This window comes from Thunnus maccoyii, chromosome 1 (genome assembly GCF_910596095.1).
Source record: "Thunnus maccoyii chromosome 1, fThuMac1.1, whole genome shotgun sequence".
Lineage (NCBI taxonomy): Eukaryota > Metazoa > Chordata > Actinopteri > Scombriformes > Scombridae > Thunnus > Thunnus maccoyii.
The window spans coordinates 9,657,041-9,673,354 of record NC_056533.1 but is presented as its reverse complement, the minus strand read 5'-3'; the positions used below and the strand labels follow the sequence as shown (position 1 = coordinate 9,673,354).

The 16,314-nt window shown below is 39.2% G+C and overlaps 1 protein-coding gene across 2 annotated transcripts; it reads left to right on the top strand.

The window, feature by feature from the left end:
* The first annotated feature begins 52 nt into the window (after window positions 1-52).
* Window positions 53-16,222, top strand: ap3s2 (adaptor related protein complex 3 subunit sigma 2). Of its 2 annotated transcripts, XM_042420013.1 has the most exons (7): window positions 53-69; window positions 3,633-3,704; window positions 7,418-7,509; window positions 9,652-9,763; window positions 10,917-10,988; window positions 13,932-14,039; window positions 15,429-16,222. In XM_042420013.1, exons 3-7 carry the CDS (start codon window positions 7,427-7,429, stop codon window positions 15,552-15,554), a joined length of 501 nt encoding a protein of 166 aa, XP_042275947.1. In that variant the 5' UTR covers window positions 53-69; window positions 3,633-3,704; window positions 7,418-7,426; the 3' UTR covers window positions 15,555-16,222. The 2 variants fall into 2 exon arrangements, with proteins under 2 accessions (XP_042275947.1, XP_042275946.1); XM_042420012.1 differs by lacking the exons at window positions 53-69; window positions 3,633-3,704 and adding an exon at window positions 6,145-6,348.
* Window positions 16,223-16,314: the final 92 nt, after the last annotated feature.

Sequence of the window (16,314 nt, the reverse complement as noted above, 5' to 3'; positions counted from 1 at the left end):
TTCGCCACAGCACCTTACAATATTAGGCACAGCAGCGATGGAGAGCAGAGGTTCAGCTACCTCAAACCAGTAAGTACAGTAATATATCTGTATAGCTACTGCAGAGTAAAATATAGCTTACACTGATATAAAGCAGGTCCTGCATGACACCTGTCTCTTTTTTTTCCGGGCAGCTTTCTTTTCTTCTTTCTTTTCTTCAGCCATCTTAAAGTAATAATCGCAAAGATTTTCACTAAATAAATGTTGCTAAGTCACTATCTATCGCCAAATGAGGTAACACAATGGTGATTGACCCTATGGTCCACTGATGAAAGCCCTTGCATTTGCAGTATTATGATTATTATGAACTGGGTGTCGGTGGCGACATTCCTGGGAAAAATTCAAAAGTAGTGACGTGTTTTCCATCACCCAGCAGTGGTTGGTCCGCCAAAGACGGGGCCTTTCTCTGTCTGTGTGAAGTGGTGTACTGTTTTTTGGGTCTCTGCTAGTGTGACATCACATAGGTAATGCTGTTTGGATCTCTGGGAGTGAGGTTGAGTGAGGTCCAAAAACACACCTGCAATTACCGCTTATCTCTATAGTTGCCGCTAATGAGAACAAAACGGAAATCAAGATTGTTACTTTCATTCTCTTGGTGTATTTGGTTGTGTAAGCCATTCCTGGGAGCGCTGGAATCAATAGGTTAACCTGTTCCGCCACTGAAATTCTGCTGCTTGCCCATGAACGCACAGAGAGGACCGCCTCTTTGTGGAGTTCTCTCTCCTGATTGAATAAAGTGGGAACGGGATACCAGAAAATGTATTTTCTGTTCACTGGAGAGCAGAGGGACTGGGTGACCCATGTTACCGTCCAAACACACTATATCAGTGATGGCTGTCGAATGTAAAGCTTTTTAACACTTATGTTTACCAAAAAATATTGCTTACAGTAAATTTTGGGTTTCCTCTGAATATACACTGAAATGCTGCCATCTTGAGGAGATAGGAACCAACTGCAGACTTTTAATGTACAATTAAATAAAACACAAGGTGGACTTTTTGTCCACATTTCTTTGCATTATAATGATCTGATGGGTAGTCCCAGTAGGTATATGGACCCCTTAACCCTGACAGTGTTAATGCTGTGTTCTACCTATAGAGCTAAACAGGCTTTCACACCTTTAACCTTGGCGTTGCTGTTGCCTTGCTCTACCTGTTGAGCTCCAGAAAGTCACATCATTAAAAGGGAGAAAATAGTAATATTGTATCATTGTGAGCCGAATATACAGGAACACAGAACAGTTCAAGTTGTGCCCTTCTAAATGTGTATGGATACAAAAACAACTCATCACATCTGCCTTTTCATCACACTGTCTTTTAATTTGTTTGAGGAGGTGCAGTTGCACAGGTGCAGTTGAAGTGAACTGTTGATGTCTGAGGCCAAGGCGGAGGAAGCTGAGGGCCAGCAGCTTGTGATGCTGTGAGAGAAGCAGACAGTAAACAAAACCATCCATAGAAGAGCCCCTGACAGTTTTGACTATCCCTGTAATTACAGGCCGCTTTCATCACAGAGCAGAGCAGAGCACAGAGGCATTATTTGAACGCCACACATTACCTCAGCTCTGGCAGACAGCACGCAGCATCCGTCGCAATTCAACAATTAGCACTGAGAGAAAAAAAAAAAAGCACATTAAAAATGAAGTGAATATCAGTGGCCACCCAAGAGTCCAAATACAGTGAGTCACCCTGTAACAAGTGCTCACTGTACCAACATGACCCGCTTGTGCCAGAGAATGTTGTGCCTGTCTACATGCATTTGTTAAGTCCCTATTAAAGTCCCCATGAAGGCAGCCGGCGGGCCCACCTACCTCGACTGTCCCGGTGGAATCCATTCTCACACTGCACTCATGTGGAAATAAGCCTGTTTACCACCAACGGGTCACACATGCTAATGAGCGTCTATTTGTTTTCCACTGTGCTCATGTAGGAGGAAGGGAATTTAGGGGGGAAATAATAGATGATACACAGGCAACAACCCGGGTGGCTTTGCAGCACTAATGATGGAAAACGTAGGACAGAGAATTAATGGATATGAAATCAGAACAGGAAATGCGGATTAACATTTTGATATTGCTGAGGATGATCAAACAGAAACACAGAATGTCGTCTGATCTGGATTGAAAGTATTGGTGCAGTTGTTGGGCAAGGACCCTCAGGTAGATTTACAACAGATCCCCATAAGGTTTGTCTGATGGACCTCCATCAGAGAGATAAGGTGTGATAGAATTAGATACGTGTCTAGACCATAGGTTCTAGAAATAATCAGCTTATAGTGTATATAAGTCATCAGAAAAGTCTTTTTGTATGTTTCCCCTTTGTGCAAACAAACAAACACACACACACACACACACACACACACACACACACACTACAGCATACACTATATTGTCTCAACATTCGGCACAACCATGAAAAAGTGCTAAATCCCCTTTAGGAGAAATTTTCATTAAGTTTTCTTTCTCCAGCGAAGTTAATCAGATGGTCTCCCTTACTCGTGGTTCCCTTGAGTAAGGTACTCTGAAGTACGGGTGTGAATGTGTGGAGCAGGACTCCGATGACAAACACATTCATGATACAATATGTGGACCCCAGGAAGAGTAGCTGTTGCCTGGTGTAATTGCTATTGGGGATCCCAATAAACGGATAAACTAAACTAAACAAGCAAATACTTTGAAGCCAATCGCGGCCCAATTTGCAACTCACAAAAGTGTGATGTGGAAACTTGAAGCCTGTAGTGCACATACACAGAATGGACTTTTCAGTGACGTCTTCTGTATGTTTGAAATGAAAAATATTTGCATATTCATAAATTCAGAATATTTCAATGAGGGAGATAGAGTAGATGTAATTTTAAGAATTTTTAACAAGTTAACTGAACTATTTTGTGGAAAAACCATATCAGACACAAATTATCATTCAAAGTATTACAGCATTTTTTATATATCTTAAAACATGTCTGATGGGTATCTTTAAAATTACAGTAATCACATCATCTACAAAAGTGTTAGAGAGACCTGGAGTGGATTTTTTTTTTTTGTATAACTTAAAGAAAATTCTGACCGTAACCTGAATGCATTATCTACTGATAAGACACCAACCTTTTATTTTTGCAAGTATGTCCAGCAACCTGTTAGTTAGTGTTTGGGAACATTCTATATAAGACCAAGACAACCCACCGCTAAGACGTGGCTTAGACTTTACGATGACAGAAGTCATTAGCCAAAGATGCTTGAAAGATTTTATTTGATGTTTTTGTTTCACAAGGCAGATGTTGCTGATTCTCATCTTTTCTGTGTGGCGTTTGAGTGGATTGAATCCTACAGTCCAAAGACCTGCAGGTTAGGTCGACTGAGGAATCTAACTTGCTTGTAGATAAAAAAGAGAGAGAGCATTAAACTGTTTCCCTGTGTGGTTTCCCCTGCCTCTTGCCAATTCATGCAAGCACTGGCTCCAGATCCCTCGTGACCCCAATAACCCTGATTAGAAAATAGAGGATGAATACATTCTGATTTCATGAATAATAATATTAAACTGACAGTATTTTGATTGTTAATTCACTAATTATATTACCCTAATCAGTTATTTTTGGAACAGGAACAGTCTGAGATGAGCCATAACAGAATTCACTGGCGGTAACAGAGATATTTACAGAGCAACATTACACAGGTAAGAAAAGATTTGCACCTTTATTCGCATACAGGGGCTGTCCAAAAACAGTTCCTTACAACACAATCATTTTGAAGTGAACAGGCTTACCAGTTTGGTCAAGATCATGATATTTGTTTTTGTGGAGACTGTCAGCCATTGACTGTTAACCATTTCTGAGGCTTTATTTCATAGTCTGGTCAAGAAGAAATTTCTTCAAGAGTTTTAGTGAAGCTCTACTCTAAATACAATTTTCCTGTTTTCAGGATGTATATAGATTGATTTTTTATACATTTTGCGGCTACTTTACATAATGTTAGTTTTAAACCGACTCTCCACCAATTCAAGCAGAAACAAAGAAAAGTAAAGCTGGTGTGACATCATCGCTTTGAGAGGTCAACGCAGTGTGAGGCAACTTACAAAGGTACAAAGGGTCCAGTAATTGCATGGTGCCTCAGTTGCTGGTGCATTACTCACAAAGGCTGCAAATTATGTAATGTTGCAGGGGAAAAGTTTCAGCTTTTGTGATGACACATGGGTAAGACAGAAAAAGAGAAGAAAGTGTAAACCCTCACCAATGTTAACTAAGGTCACTTTGTGGGATATTGGTTTAACAACACTACACATTTCCAACAAAAACTATAATTATGAGCTTCACTAAACTGCTGTACTGCAGGGCTCCTGTATTATATTGTGTGGTGTCTGAAGAATAGAACGTGTCATGTCAATGTGTTTTGAGAATGAGCTGACATACGAAGAACAATTGTACTAATGTTCAGGGGAAGCAAGGAAACAATCTTAAGTTTTTAGATGTGTTCCGTAATGATAATTTGGTTGAATTAAAAGCCTTAATATGTGCTGTAAATTCAATTACAGTTTTCCAGCTATATTCTTTCACATTCACTTTGAGTTTATTTAGTCTTTTAGAGTGTTTCTGACATGCAATGCATAATCAGAAACAGAATCAGAATAATCTTTATTGTGTCCATTGTGTTTATTTATGTCCAAGTACGTTTACACATAAAAGAATTTGACACTTGTTCAGTGTACTTAAACAGAATAACAACAAGAAAGACAATATACAGATGAAACCATTTCTGTGAACTGTAAACAGGATACAAATAATAATACATAAAGCTAGAATATGTGCATTTTCTGAAGAAAATGCGTGTGAGAGGTTGAAGCTGTTAGTTGCTGCTACCAGCTGCTACAGCTGCAAGCTGCTGCTCCAGCAGCCATTTTAAAATCTTTTAGCGCCACCTACAGGTGGAATTGTATTAAATGCTACAGACTTGTTTAGCATCCCCATCTGTACAACTTTGCTGAGTTTGGTTACCATGGAATATTACATTAAAGAGATGTGGCAGTTAATAAGTAGTATGGTGGTATTTCACTAATGACCACAAGGTGGGGCTATTGGTGCCATGATTCAATATCTCGTGCACATTCTCATGGAGAACTTGTGTACCAAGTACAGTTTTATTAATGACAACAGAATTGCAAAAATATCATGTTAAAATGTTACTTTAGTGCTCCCTTGGGGTAGAATTATATGAAATGTTACACCCTTGTGCAATATGACTGTGTGTACAACATTCCCAAATTTGGTTGCAATCCAATTTAGTATTGAAGAGTTATGGCCTGTTAAGTGCATCAGGCCACGTTTTCAAAAGTTTGGTAACCAATTACAGACAAATGGTAAGTGATATTCAAAAACAAACTCATAAGTGTTGTTCGGGGTCATCTAAATATGGTATGTTCCAAGTTTGGTGATGATTAAATGAAATATGTACCAAAAGAAAGCAAAAAATATGTTTACCAAAAAACCCAAAATTTTTCCAGGTGCGAATGAGCATGGCCTATATCAGTATAAGCTCATCCAAGGATCACACTGTGAAAATATTGTTTTGATACGCCTCATGGTTCATGAGTTATTAACCAAAACATAAAAAACACATAATAACTGTCCACATGGCGGCGCTATAGGTATCGTGTTTTAATATGTTAAGCATTTCCGCATGGGACACCTGTCCATGGAGTATGAATACTTTAGCACTTTTAGTTTTTGAGATATCAACTTTCAAACATTCCTCTAGACTTTCCATATAAATTTTAATATTTGAAATTAATGAGTAATTACATAAATTTAATTATATTTAAAAAGTATAAAACTTATATTAAAAAAGAATGATAGCAGTATTGTTCTGAAAAAGCTGAATGTTTTGATATTTGAATGGTTTCTGTAGCTGAAAGTATGCAGAAGTAGTTAGCGACCAGCTGCTGTGCAGCTCTCACACAATTATAAATAATAAATAATAATGTGCTACAACAGAGAGAGAATATCCGCATTTTATTCGATATTTTGATGAAGAACCAATAAAACTCATGTTTCAGTATTTCACCCGGAACGAATGATGTGATGGTGTTCGTTGGCGGTCGACTGTTGAATGTGGAGACGCAACCGGATGTACCTTATTAAGTCGTCCGGTCAGCTGAGAGGCCGTTCAGTACGATAGCTAATGTCATCTAAATAGTAAAAATAATAACATTTGAACAGTTATTTCTTATTGTGCTTTGAAAACGCGAAAGAGTAGAGATGATTAAAGCCATCTTGATATTTAACAACCACGGCAAACCGCGGCTGATCCGATTCTATCAGTATTTTGTGAGTATTTTGGGGATTGTCGTTCAAAACATTAGCGCTTTGGTAAACGGTAATATGTAACGAGCAGTCAGTGTTTGATTCGTTTTTATCAGTTTTCAAACAAATACTTTCAAACCTTTGACCGGTGGGTGTTGTGGAGATTGTTTGACAATAACACAAGTTACAACTCTTGTCAGAAGTCACAGTTGGTAGCTTTATCTTATGCTAGCATGCAGTTAAATGAACCGACATCTGTTAGTTTCAGTTCCCCTCCTGTTGAAGCAAACATCATGTTGATGACATATTTTAAGGATGTATTAAAACGAGCATTATTAAACGGATAGAATTCGGCTGAAGACGTGATTTCGCACAGAGGAATCAGTTTCATCCAGTAAATAATTATTTATTTTTCAATAAAAATTCGTCAGACTTTCTTTGGGGTAACAAGGGTCTAATGCTACACTTACTGTTTTATCAGCTAACCAGTTAAAAATCACATGGGACTACAAGTAATAGTAGTAGTAATGATAATAATAATAATAATAACTATTGATACAGCACTTTTCAGAATCAAGTTACAGAGTGCTTTACAAAGACATGAAACCAAGAGAAATTACCAGATAAATAATAAATAAAAGTAGAAGTGACAAAGTAATAATAACAAGTAAGGTATGAACTATTAAAACACAGAGTAAAAACAAAAGAATAACCGATTCAAGAAAAAGCAGTTCTGAAAAAAATGTGTTTTTAAAAGAGAAAACAGGGCTAGTCTGCCTGATCTCCGGCAGGTCGTTCCAGACTCCAAAGACTCAGTCTCCTCTGGTTTTTAGCCTTGACCTAGGAATTACTAACAGACCTCTGCCAGAGGATCTCAGGCTGCATTCAGGCTCGTAAGGAGTTAGTGAGTCAGTAACATAAAGAAGGGTCAACCCCAAACATGCTTTAAAAGTAATCATGAAAAATTTTAAATCATTTCTATAACATACAGGTAACCAGTGTAGAGATGCTACACTGGTTACCTGTAGGATAGAATTACAAACCAGACTGAACGGTCATCACTTAGTAGTCTGTGTACCATGTTTTCTTGCAGGCGGAGGACATGCAGCAGCAGATCATTCGGGAGACTTTTCACTTGGTGTCGAAGAGAGATGACAACGTCTGCAACTTCTTGGAGGGTGGAAGGCAAGTAGTGCTGTTTGCTATGACACACTTGAAGAACTAAGAGTGTATCTGCACATGCACATGCAAAAGGACTTGCAGATGTGTTTGTCAGTGGTTAGCAAGGTGCCACTGTTTGGAAAAACTACATCAACTGAACTGGGTTGGTTTATGTTGTGACAGCTAAACATGAGTTTTTCATATATTGAAGACTGTATGGCAGACCTCTCATTTCGATTATGATGTGTTATTACATGTTGACAACATTTTAGAAAAGACAAACAAAAGAACAAAAGACTGACACTATGAACCCTGGGCCATGTTTGTGGGATTTTGCTGTTCGATTTGATGTCACCTGACAGATGAAGATGAGCCAGCAGCTGACCGCAGATGCAGTAGCACAACTTTAACCATTAGATGGAGGCAAATCCACAAAAGAGTACTTGGTCTTGGTCACTGTTTTTTCTTTTCTCAATCAAGTCATTTTCATACATAGACCAAACTGATAGCATGTATTTATATCATTGACCATGCTGACCTGTCACCTTTGTTAACTCTTCACAAACAGCAGAAAGCTAAACCCAGTGTAGGAAATGTTAAAAAACATATTTTGGGGGGCAACTTTTGTCCCCACTGTCTAAAAAAAATTGGGACATTAACAATATTTTGGGGGCACTTTTAAAAAAAATAGTAATTAGTGCATAAAGTTGCTGTTTTTAATGTGAAATGAGCCCAGATTAACATGCATACAGTAAACACCACCTTGTGTAACCACAACCACCTCAGTAAACACTGTCTTATTCACAATAATTGTCTACATTTACTAACTTCAATAATAAGCATATGAAAAGCAAAACAATGCAGGCCTGTTCCCTTTCAACAACTAAGAGCCTTCAGTATAAACCACTAGATGATAGTATAAGATAATGATCATCAGGTCATGACAATATTTAATGGCCTTGATCTAATTAAATCTCCTGAAAGTTCTGGTTGGGGGGGATAATGTCATATTCAGATCTCCTACAAGTCAAAACTAGTCTAACTTCGATGATTTCATCATTGTGGGTTTGATGCTTTGCATGTCACATCCTCAGGTGTTTCACACAGTAACAGAGTAGTAGCTACAAGTACTGTCAAAAGAGCAAAAATGAAATTATTTATCGATGCAGTTCTGGAAATAACTTGAGTTGAAATTTCTAGCATGCTTTATTTCATCTCCAAATGTAGCCCTGATGACGTTTTGACCATGGATGAAATAACATTATAGACTCAACTATCCAGCACTGCATCTTTGGTTAGTAGACTGGAAACATGTTCTAGATTTGAGACTAAAAAGCTTCACTTCACTTGATGCACTGAGCTCAGTAACGTTAGTCAACAGCACCGATCAACCCTCCAGTTGGAAGGGAAAGAAACCACATGTAGGCTGTAACATTAACGCTACCTAGCCAACATGCTAACACTAATGTTAGCTAACGTGCTAGACCAAACACATTTTAAAGTCTCTAGCATTAATGTTACTTACCACAAGCGTAACGGTGATGCTTGCTTGTTTGGTGAAGATGAGCTGAATACTTTTTAACCTGTTTGTTTCCTTTAACAAAGTGGTGATTAGCTTGTGGCTGTCCAGACTATGTTTGGGTGGATGAGCTCTGCATGCTTTACAGAAGAGGAGAGTCATCTTATTCACCTCTTCAACATCAAGCTGGTCTATTTTCCATTTTTCAGTTGTAGAAGCAGCAACTTTCTTTGCCGTCTTATCGGCTAGGGATGGCGTTGGTGATGACTCATGATTTGGGTTGCTTTCTTTGGTGACAGTTGGAGCTTTTTTAATGAGGTAATGGTCCATCACAGCAGCCAACTTCACTGGAGGTGCAGGATTGCATGTTCTCAGCGCTGTTTGTGTGAGTGTGTGTTAGAGATGGAAATGAAATTAATTGAATTAGAATAAAATGATGGCTTAATGTAGGATTAGGGTATCAGTCTAAACTGGAAATATGAAATTATTTTTATTGAAATCTTGGGGGCAATTTTCGCTCCTCAATCACAGTTTTTAGGGGCATTCTGAGATTTCTTGGGGCATTTTTTGTCCTTGCCCCCCAATTAGTTTACAACACTGGCTACAGCTGAATTTTCTTCTCAAATGGCATTTTTATCTGTTTTCAGTCTCATCGGCGGCTCTGACTACAAGCTGATTTACCGGCACTATGCCACCCTCTACTTTGTCTTCTGTGTGGACTCATCTGAGAGTGAGCTCGGCATTCTGGACTTGATCCAGGTAAGCTGTTAGTTTATGGAATTGCTCTGTAGAGATACTTACTCTACTTTATTTATTTAATGTGTGGTTTCTGTAGGGGAATCACATCTCCTTTTTCCCATAACACCTTCTGTTTGTTCTCAAAGCTTGAAAAGAAAACACCCCGTCTCTCCTCGCCTTCTCACCAACCTCTACGTTAAAATATGTTTTATCAGAATACTCTATTTCTAAGACAGTCATGCAATGACAGAATGTGAATGAGGAAACTGTTATCACAGATACAGGCTGTACAGGCGGGTTAACTAAATTATCACCTGAACATGCTGACATGCTTTTTTCTTTCTTTCTTTATCAGTGCAAAAATCTGCCTTCGCATCTTTATTATCCCTGTGGGGAAATGTCAGTGTTCTTAGAGGCATAACTCATCCACATGTACGAGAATCAACGCCCTAAAAAGATAATCAATGTCACTATTACATTGAACTGAACGGACTTACTGGCAGGAGAATTATGACATGCAGAATAAAATACACAAGAACACTTACTCAAGGGTAAAAAATCTAATTCACTGGAAAAGATGTGACTGCATCTGTCTTTGCTTGTCTTCCGAGAATTGGTGCAACAAATCACCAAACAAACATTAACCAACAAAACCAAGAAAAGTGCATCACCAACGTCAGTTACGTCAGCAGCCATGTAGCTAATAAGCTGCTCAGCTGCAGCACATTAAACAGTGTGTAAAAATATCCACAGATGTCACTGAGGACCAGTTAGATGCTGGTTTGGTCGTTGCTCTTCTAAATCCCTGTTAGCGACGCATCTGATGACTCATCACACAGTAATTTGCAGACTAACAGTAAACCCAGATCCACTTGTGTGGTCCAACTCTTAATATTGGCATCAATATATTTTAAATCAACTACCATATGTGTAGTTTTTAAGATGTTCTGTGTGTTAGAGTCAGTATGAGGTGTGAAGTTTGGACCACAATCATCTTCACTCACATTCTACAGACTTAAAGGAAATTGTGTCATTCACATCTTAAATGCCAACAGTACAAATCCCTGAAATGAAATCACAATCTCAACTGAAATCATTTTTAGGCTCACTCTTCTCTACATGTAGATGTTTGAGAAATGAGATGTTTGACCGCTTGCATCCTTCTTCATCATAGGTGTTTGTGGAAACGTTGGATAAATGCTTTGAAAACGTCTGTGAACTGGACCTGATATTCCACATGGACAAGGTGAGAGAAAGGTCGTCCTTGTTATAACTATTAATGTTGGGTGGATACTTTGGTTTCTCTGATGAGTGCTGGGAATGACATAATGACATCATAAATGTCTCTGGGGCAGAACGCAACAGCCTTAGTAAATCTGACCCTGTCTCTGTTACTTTCATCCAAAAATCCGTCATCCAAATCCATGTTTGTTAAGTTTAATTTATGTGATGATTGATGGACATGACCCCAAAGTAATGGGCAGGGTAGTTATGTATCTGTGTGTGTGTGTGCGCGTGCTTGTGTGTTTCTCTGCTACACAAAGAACTGCTGTTTGTTTTGTGTGTAGTTCCAGTTTTTTTTTCCCCTAACGCTGTGTAACAAACTGGCCTCCTGACATACAGGAAGTCATGAGAGAGTAAGTCTGCAGTTTCTTTTCTTGCCATTTTCACCTCAGAGGAGAAAAAACAAACACATGTTCAAGGTTTTTAAAGATGTCTTTCAGATAATGGATTCTAAAGGGAATTTATGTTGGACTATACAGGCTCTTTTTAAAGTGAAGCTGTGTGTTGCTCAAGCCTCCTTTTCTCTCCCAGGAGCTCAGACAGAAGTGTTTGCTGGAGACTAATCAGACACTTCTACGACCATCTTGATTGAATTTTCTCAGCAGGAAATTGACGTCATGTGGTGCAGGGGGGTTTGGCCTGAGGAATGTTCACAGGATGAAACTTGAAGCTGGACAACAACCTTTCAGTCACTTATGCAGGGTTCAGTGGGTAGTTAGTTGTTTTTTAAAAATAGGCTTAATATCCCCAGTTTATCATAGACATATGCAGATTAATAAATTACAGATTTAGGCTGCGTCACCAGTTTTAATGAGGTTATTGTTTTTATTGCCTCACATCACTTAATGCAGCTATTACCGATACAGTCAAAGCTGTTCTAGGCGTGACTTCTTTTTTTTTTCCCAGTTAATCATCCTCAACCTCACAGTCAAACTGCAACCAAGGACACTCTCATGCTCCCCGAAATATATTCTGCCCACAGGAGTTCCCTAAATTTAAACGTGAAATTGAAAGTGAAAAGTCTAAAAGTGACATTGAAATAGTTTCCTAATGAGCCGTGAGTGAACGGCACGTTCCAGAGAGAGAGCTGGACTCTCCGACATTAGATTATATTCTTTTCTCACCCCATTTGTTTAGTTTACATACATCTTAGCCAAATACATTTAAACTCTGTTTTTCACAGTTCCTGACATTTAATCGTAGTAAACATTATCTGTCTTTGGTCAATTAGGATCACTACTTTTAACTTTTAAGAATGTGAAATGTCAGAATAATATTTCCAGGCAGAACTGGTGTAACTGAGTCACGTTTGTAGGCTTCCTTGCTTGCACACACTTTTTCAGTTCTGCCCACATATTTTCTATTGGATTGAGGCTTTGTGATGGCCGCTCCAGTACCTTGACTTTGTTGGCCTTAAACCGTGTTGCCACATTTTGGAAAGTATGCTTGGGCTCATTGCCCATTTGGAAGACCCATTTGCGACCAAGCTTTAACTTCCTGGCTGATGTCTTGAGATGTTGCTTCAATATATACACATAATTGTCCTTTCTTATGATGCCATCTGTTTTGTGAAGTACACCAGTCCCTCCTGCAGCAAAGCAACCCCCACAACATGATGCTGCCACCCCCGCGCTTCACTGTTGGGATGGTGGTGTTTGGCTTCCAAGCCTCCCCCTTTTCCCTCCGAACTTAATGACGGTCATAATGACCAAACAGTTGAATGTTTGTTTCATCAGACCAGAGGACATTTCTGTGGATGTAAACTTCCGACTCATTGGAATTGTGATATAGTGAATTGCGAAATTGGGAACACAGCTGCTAAAATTTCACACGACCACTAATGACTGTGTGAGCACAATAACACCCTACGTAATCGTGGAATTGTTTTGAGTCATCCTCATTCCTCGAAGGACATCTACAAGGACATCTGTACGGTGCTGTTATGTAGGAGTGTTTTCGTTATGTGTGTGCGTAGGGAGTCTGTGGTTGAGCAAGCGGTAAAATGAGCAATTCTCATTTTAGCGTCAGCCGCTCTTAAACAGAGAACGGAGAAATGTCTGGCTGCTGAGTCTCTTCCAAGTTTTGCCCCCCCCCCCCCAATCAGTCAACGTAGGGGAAACCCTTGAATTTAAGGATGCACGATATTATCAGCTTGTCATCGGTATCGGTTGATAAAAGCTCTAAAATGAAAGGGTGAAACAGTCCGTCAAGGAGCTGCTATGCTCGGCTGCACAGATAGTAAACACTTCAGCTGACAAGATGTACCACTCTGTTTGGAAAAAATTTCTTCTTTTTTTTTTTATAACGGCGATTGGCAACCAGCGTATTAGGTGCATTACCACCACCTTCTACTCCGGAGTGTGGACCAAAGATTAAATCCTACACATTAATGCTACTGCTCCACCCACATGACAAGTTCATTAAATTCATTAAGTTCATTAGATTTCTTGATCATGCTTAGTACAATCTATGCTTGCATGCATAATAGTCTCCTCAGCCAGCTGGGAAAAAAGTGCATATATCGGCATCGGCATTGTAAGTGAAATAATCTGTCCCGAAACACTTTTGTAAACATTAAATCTTTGAAGTGGTTAAAAAAAGGCAGTGTCAATGACTTTAGCGTAAGTGTGTGTAAACTTCTGACTTCAACTGTATAAAGAAACACAGATGAGATAAGTTGCGAAACAAGGCAGTATTAGACTCCACACAGCTTCAAACATATTCGTCTGACTGCTGTTTAGAACAACCAGCAAGTGATGATTCGTCTTCCTTTTTGTTTCTTTTGTCGTTGTTTTTTAAATTTTAAATTTGGCAGCATCTTCTAAATGTTACTGTAAGTCACAGCAGAGACTTGTTGTAGGGACTGTGACTGTTTATTAACCGCTGCGCCGTGCTCTCTCTGCAGGTCCATTATATCTTGCAGGAGGTGGTGATGGGAGGCATGGTGCTGGAGACCAACATGAATGAGATCGTAGCTCAGGTGGAGGTGCAGAACCGCATGGAGAAGTCAGAGGTCAGATTCAAGGGTCTTTACATGTCTTAACCCACAAACTTGAAACAGTGTGGACTTTCCATTAGTATTGAATATTCTCCAATGTGTACCATGAGTTTTTAGAAAGATGAATGTGTTTGTTTTGCGTCTCTGGCAGCCACTTTTTATCATTTACTTTACTTTAAAGCTTGCTTGAGAGGTCATCCATCACATTAAAGGTCACTGACATTCTGAGCCAGGATCCAGACCTCTGAGTCACCACCTACGTTTCAGATTTTTGTCAGTGATACAAGCATATCCTTTGATGGCTGTTCCCCACAGTTTAAGAAGTGACTGACCAATCAGAGTTACTTAGGTGGGGCTAAGGATGGGGCAGCTGTACAAGTTGCACAAGTTGTACAAATGACAGAAATAATAACTCTGCAGCTGCTTCCGTGTCAGCTGAAAACGATGTGGGACAGATATATCACTAGTTTCACAACTGATTTGTTAGGGGTAAACAAAACAAAATAGTCCCTCGCCACAAGACATGGGCTAACATGAGCTGAATGAATGAAATGAAACAAAACATGTTGTGTAATGACACGTAGCCTACTACAACAGCTCACATGGTAAATTTATTATGATGAAAATAATTCCAATCGTTTCTTCTTTACCGGACTCTTGTTTTTTGTTAAGCCACCATCAACAAACTCAACACTTCTGATGTTTTTTATCACATTTAAAGCCAACTATGTATGTAAAGGTATCCGCTTTCTTGCTGGTAAAAAGAAAGAGAAAATCAGTACCACTCTCAATATTTTTTTCATTTTTGGAGAGAGACAGTCCAGCTGTTTCCCCTCGCTTCCACAAGCCAAGCTAACTATCTCCTGTCTGCAGCTGACAAATATAATGAGTTTGCTAATCTTATCAGCTTTTAGCAAAGAAGCAAAGAAGCAGATTTCCCAAAGTGTCAGACTTCCTTGGAGGCTGCATCTCCAAATTTCCTGACATGCAATGAAAAGGAAGCCTTTCGTCAACAGTCCCACAACAGATTGTGAAAATGTCAGCAACATGATGTACTATGGGATAGAAGAAGTAAATTTCAGATGATTTTTCTTACTGCACAGACAAACTACCCAACGGTAACCTTGAAGGTAGAAAAAATATCAGAAATCTAATGATATGCTGCATAATATTAATCTAATGGTATGCTTTAAAAATAGCTGGCAAAGTATACATGATACTGTATGTAATAAGTGGGTTAAAACATTTTTCTGAAAAGCCCACAGTTATTATCTCCCTGCAGGAGCTTTTTTTCTGTTCCCAAAAACTAATGCCATCACAATAATACATAAGATGCTTTAACTATTTAAGAATTTCACACACTGTGGCTTAAAAGTTGTTTTCCGTGTCGTTGTGTTTGGGCAGGGAGGTCTGTCGGCGGCCCCCGCTCGCGCTGTCTCCGCCGTGAAGAACATGAACCTGCCCGAGATTCCCCGCAACATCAACATCGGAGACATCAATATCAAAGTGCCGAGCCTCTCCCCATTCTGAACAAGCATCCCAGCTGAGCTCTGCAGGGCTGATGTACTACTGACGGCCTCTTTTCCCTGCAGCTCCCCCCCCCCTCCCCCCCTTCCCGATTCCTCCACCCAGCTCTGTTGTTAATACAGAGTAACAGTTTTTATATTGTACCACAAAACCACAGCAGCCGTATTCTCCCCCTTCATTCCAGTCTGTACGGGAGAGAAGCTGCTGATTGTTTTTGAGTTCTACTGTATACTAGTTACAGGAGACTCCAGTTGAAGGATTTGCACAATAATGTAAAGCTCGATTCTATAAAGCATTAAGTGTGATATTAATATCTATGTATTTTCTGTGATTGTATATTTTCTTTTCTCTTTTTCTTCCTACCAGTTTATTTCCCTACTTTCCAAAAGAAAGATGATCTTTGTTGGCCCAGCGCACATTTTCCTACATATTTCTTCCAGTCCTCTGACGTTCATCACCAGTCCTGCCTACATTTTGAAAACGTTTCCCCTCTGTGTGGAGTGGAGCTTTTAGACAGTTTGCTATAATCATTTGTCTTCTGTGTTGGGCTCCAATTACTCAAACACATATTTATCTCCTGTTCCAAATGTCTGCTAATAATCTTCCCTGCACTTGGCTCCTGTCAAAATGTATTTTCCCTTTTCTGTAAAATATAGTGTTTCTGACATCCATGTGATTTGTTAGTGATATCACTTGTCCTCCTGTGTATAGATTGTGCAAATCTACATGTCGTTTAGTTCTAGCCAAGTTTTTATATGCTGTG

Excerpts from the sequence above, each read along its gene's own strand:
- ap3s2 (XM_042420012.1), top strand. The coding sequence starts at position 6,280 with ATGATTAAAGCCATCTTGATATTTAACAACCACGGCAAACCGCGGCTG. Across the intron at positions 6,349-7,417 it reads TCCGATTCTATCAGTATTTT|GCGGAGGACATGCAGCAGCA; the intron begins GTGAGTATTTTG and ends GTTTTCTTGCAG. Across the intron at positions 7,510-9,651 it reads AACTTCTTGGAGGGTGGAAG|TCTCATCGGCGGCTCTGACT; the intron begins GCAAGTAGTGCT and ends ATCTGTTTTCAG.